Source organism: Drosophila guanche, unplaced genomic scaffold, assembly GCF_900245975.1.
Source record: "Drosophila guanche unplaced genomic scaffold, DGUA_6, whole genome shotgun sequence".
NCBI classification, from domain to species: Eukaryota; Metazoa; Arthropoda; class Insecta; order Diptera; family Drosophilidae; genus Drosophila; species Drosophila guanche.
In genome coordinates this window covers 27,492-34,236 of record NW_022995786.1, presented here as the reverse complement: position 1 = coordinate 34,236, position 6,745 = coordinate 27,492, and the positions used below count along the sequence as shown (strand labels likewise).

General features: G+C 36.5%; 1 protein-coding gene across 2 annotated transcripts in view; it reads left to right on the top strand.

Moving 5' to 3' along the window:
* Positions 1-6,745, top strand: part of LOC117591515 — a 61,542-nt gene that overhangs the window by 29,896 nt on the left and 24,901 nt on the right. For both annotated transcript variants that reach the window (XM_034284809.1, XM_034284808.1), the window contains exons 2-3: positions 5,416-5,769; positions 5,841-5,917. In XM_034284809.1, coding sequence (XP_034140700.1) covers positions 5,585-5,769; positions 5,841-5,917 — 262 coding nt within the window. In that variant the 5' untranslated portion in view covers positions 5,416-5,584. The remainder of the gene's footprint in view (positions 1-5,415; positions 5,770-5,840; positions 5,918-6,745) is intronic.

Sequence of the window (6,745 nt, the reverse complement as noted above, 5' to 3'; positions counted from 1 at the left end):
TAAGCTCTCCTTTTCTTTTGTTGCCTGCACAAAAATTTGACTCACTTTAAACCAAATTATGAAGCAATGCGAGTATTGAATTATGAATTATGATTGTGGTAAAAGGAAATAATAATACAAAACCTAACCGTTTATGTCTAAAATCGAAACTACCGAATAAGTGGATTGTAAACCAGACCTACATGAAATTAATTTTATACACAAACTAGGGCTGTCAAATTAAAAAAAAAAAAAAAAAAAACAAATCTATTAAAACAAAACCTAAAAATCGGTATATTTAATAAGATTCCGCGAAAAATATGGTTCCCATAAAGAAAACAGAAACCTTAAATATGTTTATAACATCTTCAATTCTCGTTTCAATTTTCTAATTTTTACTTTTTTGTGTAACATTTTTATCTTTAAATTAATTAAATTAAATTAAATATTTAATCTCTTTCATTAATAAAGTTTTTTTTAAACACGCACAGACTTTTTCACAAAAAACGAAAATCCTCCAGATCATATTTCTCTCTAAAAATACTACTACTGCATAAAATGCACTTTCCGGGTTTTCCAGAAAAATGCTGAAAAATATTTTTTTGCGGAGCACACGTCGTTTTGCGTGGTCATTTAAAGTAATTGGGACCAATCAAAGATTATTTAAAAAAATATCAATATACTGATATTTTGGAAAAAAAATCGAAATAAATATATTTTTATTTCGAAAAATATCGATGTATTGATATTTTGATATATTTACTTTGCATATAAAGAGCCCTGTACATAAGCTACTATCACAAAGGGTCTACCACTATATCTCTGTGTCTATTTAAAGTATACATTTTAAACCGATGTCTACTTTGTACACAACATATTTTTCGGATAAATAATCAAACTATTAATCCGTATAGCCTAGCCTATTGTACGATATATCTAGTCTATAGTGTATCTAATCTGTACGTCCGCTATTATCAAGATGTATCTAACAAATAAATATCAATTTATTAAACAGATAACAAAAATGTACGTATTCATCTACCATCTGGCAACCAGAAGTCGGTTTCGCTCCTTAAGTCGTTTCCTTGCCCTGTCCACAAAGAGTAGAGGCCACAACCATACAATGCATACACTACTGGACAAAAAAAGGAGAAAGGACGTGTGAGACGCTTCTTATGCGTCACAACTTCTGTACTCGGTACTCAGTACTACATCTGTACCTTAGCATTTTTATACCCGGTACTCGAAGAGTAAATAGGGAATATTGTATTTGTGCGAATAACGGTTGTATGTAACGCACAGAAGGAAACGTTTCCGAGTAAAGTATATATATTCTTGATCAGTATCAATAGCCGAGTCGATAGAGCCATGTCTGTCTGTCCGACTGTCCGTCCTGATGAGCGCCTAGTACTCAGAGACTATATAAGCTAGAGCCACCAAATTGTTCATCCAGACTTCTGTATGCTCACACTGTTACAAGTGTATTTAAAAAATGAGCCACGCCCCCTTCCGTCCCCGCAAAAGGTTTGCGTTTCCCAAGGCTGAAGATAAAAGAAGGGGGCGAGCTAAAGGAGCGTGTTGGTTTGGTTCATTGAGGAAACAAAAAGTCAATTTTTTAGCTGCATCAATCAGCTTTCCAGACAAAAAACCTAACAACTAGAACTAAGATACTTAACTTTTATAAAAAACCAAACCGCTACCTCTAAAAAAACTCGTACAAAAATATAAGATTTTAAATATTCCTCAAAGAAAAGTTCTGCCATAGAAAAAAACCATAAAAATATTGAATTCCCGAAATCTACCAGACCGAGAAGGGACGTGTGAGACGCTTCTTACGCGTCACAACTTTTATACCCGGCACTCAGGACTACATCTAGATGTAGAAGACATCGCCAACCTCTAGATATCGTTCACATTACAAAAACATAGTAAAAAGCCAACTAAATAAAATGCATCAAAAAAATTGGATCAGTTAATCGTATTTTCCAATTTATGAGATATTTAAAACAGCAATAAAATTGGTACTTTTTCCCTGCACATTCTGTGCAATAATGACCGCTAGGTTTCACAGCAGATTTTCCGAATCTATGAAAATTTCTGGTACGCAACTTTGATGGTCCCTCTTTTTCTAATAAATAAATAGCCGAAATAAAAAGCCAAGTGCTGCTGGTTCGACCGAGTCGGAATTCAAATCAATTTAATCTCTTCTTCTTTTCAATTTCGATATTCACCTATTAAATGCATGTTCTTCCTCTTTCTCTATCGTATTCACATATTACATGTATGTTCTATAGCAACAAACTTCTGACAGTATGTCGTAAATGCAACAATTCAATAGCTTAATGCTAAAAATTCATTTTACTTATACAAAATACTAATTGCTCCGGGCCATAATTTGGCTAATTGGCGTAAACAGCCACCAAAAGTGGTGATTGGGACAATAGTGCATCTGCACCTCAGCGGTGTGTTGTCAAATTTTAAATAGGCAGGGGCCGAGTGAAGCAGAAGCAGAGTGTGAATGAGAGAATGTGAAAGGAACAACAAAAGCTGCTGGACGGGGTGGGTTTAGCCACAGCAAATTAATTTCTTTATTCTGGCTATAATAATGATCCGATCGGATCCATATTGGTGATTTAATAGATATGGCCATTCCCTACGGAATGGAGTTTTTAGTTTTCTTTTATCTTCAAAATTGTAGATTTGGTAGGTTTTCGCCTTTTTGCGGGGGCGGAAGGGGGCGTTTCTCATTTTTGAAATACACTGGTTCCAGTGTGAGCATATAGCAGTCTGGATGCAAAATTTGGTGGCTCTAGCTCTTATAGTCTCTGAGAACTAGCCGAAAAACAAGACGGACAGACAGACATGGCTCTATCGGAAACTCTTCCTTCTGTGCGTTACATACAACCGTTATTCGCACAAATACAATATACCCTATTTACTCTTCTAATACCGGGTATAAAAAGTCGGTCCTTGAGGAAAACATAAGTTCGATTTTGTCGAGTGGTGTAATCGGCCTTACCAATTAAAAACATTTCAAACCTCCCATAAATGTTATATTTGATTATTTATTTGAAAAAAGTTAATTTCGTGGACTAATAAAATATTTTTTTCCGAAAAAAAACGCCACTGAATCCAATGCTAAGTTTGATAAATACTTTGGATACTTCGCACTGTATATTTCAATACAAAAAGGGGCCTACTATTTTCATTGTGCCCGTACAACCACAAACGATGCGCCACATCCTAAGGTCCCAGAGACCAGGTCCTATCCCAGAGAAAATGTTAAAAATTAACGATATGGTGATGGCCGATAGGAGATTGAAATTTCAATGTATTCTGAAAGCTATAGGCAACCACATCACTAACTTGGTTTAAATGACCAGTTGAAAAAGCTTTCCAAAAGATGCCTGACGCGTTTGCTCGTAATCGGCCACAAGCGAAATCGTGTGACAGCTTCGAAGGAGTGTTTGGTGAGTTTCCCCACAATAAGGATACATTTTTGCACCGTTTTATAAAAAAAACGTAAATCAATCAAAACACTCCAGAGATAAAAGCAGTCAAAACACACGTTTTCCAGCCAGTTTTTGGAATGTACGCGATATTATATTGAAATTTAATTGATATTGAAAAGAAAACGAACACATTTGGGCAAGAAATAAAGTTTTTCGGCTGGACAATGCAGAGGTGGAGACATGTTCAGTTTCCATGGCTACAATCCATCCATTCCGAAACGAAATGATCCCTTTTCCAAACCTCAAGAAATATCTCAGCGGAAAAAGATTTGAGTCCAACGACTTCAACGGCTACTTTGAAACGTCAAACATTTTTTTAAGGGGAACAAAATTTGGAGAAATTATAATAAAGGTACATATATAGAGCTAAAAAGATATTATGTTGACTAATAAAAAGAAAAAAAATGTGTTATTCTTAGGAAGACCGGCTATTTTTCTGACCGCCCTCCTACACTCCCGAGCAATGAAATAGACTCAGGAGTTTTGCAAGCGAAAAATAATTTTAAAAAACATTAATCAACACTCTGTTTCTTATTGACTAAGGAGACTTAAAACTAAAATTGTATACATAATCTCTCAAAACCTTTGAAATTAATTAATGTTTGTGGCAATTTTTTCTTGGAATTGAAAGGGACTTCAAAAAGTGCAATTAAAGGTCGCTGCAGTGTGTTTAATGAAATTATGCGATGAAGAAATCTTAAAATTTTCGACGAGACTAATGTCCTTTACGTAAAAGCTATCCCCATACGATCCCTGTAATATTCTGATCAGAAGAGAAAAAAAAACTGCACAGTTAGGGCCAAATTTCCGTTTTTAATTCACTTTATCAATTTACCTTTTTGTTTCGTAAGATTATCCTGTTCTCCTGTATATAGTTTATATATAAATTTGTAGGCGGATTTTTTTTTAAATGTTTTTCCGTTTGGAAAATTCCTCATTTCCATGTGTACATAGACATACATACATATACATAAGTATGCTTGGATAGCACATGAAAACAATCGGCCAGCGAATTGTATGACAATTGATTTTAATTGGTGAACACACGATAGTATTCTGAGGAACACCAGAACTACACTGAGGCACAGACACTATGAAACACACTAAAAATACTTATGTAACTACATATGTATATCCATGTCTTAGATTATGATAACGAACAAAAGTGACTGTCAAAAACATTATCAGGTACCAAAAATACAAGTCGTTCTCGTTTGCTTTAATCATAATCTGGCACTTGGGCCAGCAGCCCTCCAAAACGTTTCCCGCACAAAAAAAAAAAAATATAAGCTGCGGGACGGGGTGGGTTAAAAGTCATCAGAGGCAGTGGCAGAGGCAGAGGCAGAGGCCGAGTGAAGCAGAAGCAGAGTGTGAATGAGAGAATGTGAAAAGAACAACAAAAGCTGCGGGACAGGGTGGGTTTCGCCACAGGAAATTACTTTCTTCATTGTGGCTATAATAATAATCCAATCGGATCGCAATTTGGCCATTGATATGGCAGATATGGCCATTCCCCATGGAATGGCGTTTTTAGTTTTCTTTTATCTTCAAAATTGTAGGTTTGGGAGGTTTTCGACCTTTTGCGGGGGCCGAAGGCGGCGGGGCTCATTTTTGAAATACACTGGTTTCAGTGTGAGCATACAGCAGTCTGGATGCAAAATTTGGTGGCTCTAGCTCTTATAGTCTCTGAGAACTAGCCGACAAAAAAGACGGACAGACGGACAGAAGGACAGACAGACATGGCTCAATCGACTCGGCTATAGATGCTGAACAAGAATAGATATACTTTATGGGGTCGGAAACGTTTCTTTCTGTGCGTTACATACAACCGTTATTCTCACAAATACAATAAACCCTATTTACTCTTCGAGTACCGGGTATAAAAATAAAATCTTGCTAATTTTTTTGTTATAATACATTTCAGGTACCACGAAATATTTTCGTTACTCAATCGTGCTAGGAGGAGAGAGATCTACCACTAGACGACTGTACAGAAGAGATAGGCAGAAGAGCGACTGACGCCCTCCTTTTATACAACCAAGAATCACTTTAAAAGTATTTACAGAACTTCAAATCCACAATTATCAGAAAAAATGTCATTTTCTCGGAACGAGGAGCCCAACAAGCCGCAGTATAACGAGAGCGATGTGGTATGGGTAAAAATACACAACACAGAGATCTGGTGGCCTGGAGAAGTAACCTTGTCTCAGAAAATTCAATTCGTCAAGACCAGTCGGCCGCCCTTTGCAGTTGTTGCCTTTTTCAACGAGAAAACATAGTAAGCGATATCCGCCCGTATTCGATTATAATCTATAATTATAGTTCACGGCTCTGTATTTGTTTTTTCAGCGAGAAAGTCACATCAGACAGACTGATTTATCCATTTGAATGCTCCAAAAAAGAGGAGTTCATCCAACGCGGTATCAGTAAGTACCCTCAAAAATGGTAAAAGAGTGGTTAAAGAATGGTATATATAAGGTAATTGGACTTACTAATACCAATAAATTCGAATGTGTAAATATATTATTCGATTAGTATTATCTATCAGCTCATTACAGAGAAAGTTTAAAATGGTTTTGCCAATTTTGACAGGAGTTTTAATACAACGAGAAGGGACGTGTGAGACGCTTCTTACGCGTCACAACTTTTATACCCGGCACTCAGGACTACATCTAGATATAGAAGACATCGCCAACCACTAGATATCGTTCACATTACAGAACACGTAGTAAAAGCCTACTAAATAAAATGCATCAAACAAATTGGATCAGTTAATATTTTCCCATTCATGAGATAGTTAAAACATCAATAAAATTGATACATTCTTGGACTGATAGGTTTCACAGCAAATTTTTCGAAAGTGGCGCCATCTATGAAAATTTCTTGTACGCTACTTTGATGGTCCAATGGTCTGCACATTCTGTGCAATAATGACCGATAGGTTTCACAGCAAATTTTTCGAAAGTGGCGTCATCTATGAAAATTTCTTGTACGCAACTTTGATGGTCACTCTTTTTCTAATACAGAGCGTTAAAAACCGAGTCTTGGTTAAATGTCGGAAGAGTCAACGCCAGGGGGAGGGCAGAGGCAGGGGCCGAGTGAAGCAGAAGCAGAGTGTGAATGAGAGAATGTAAAAAGAGCAACAAAAGCTGCGGGACAGGGTGGGTCTAACCACTGGAAATTAATTTCTCCATTGTGGCTATAATAATGATCCGATCGGATCCCAATTTGGTGGTCTGATAGATATGGTCATT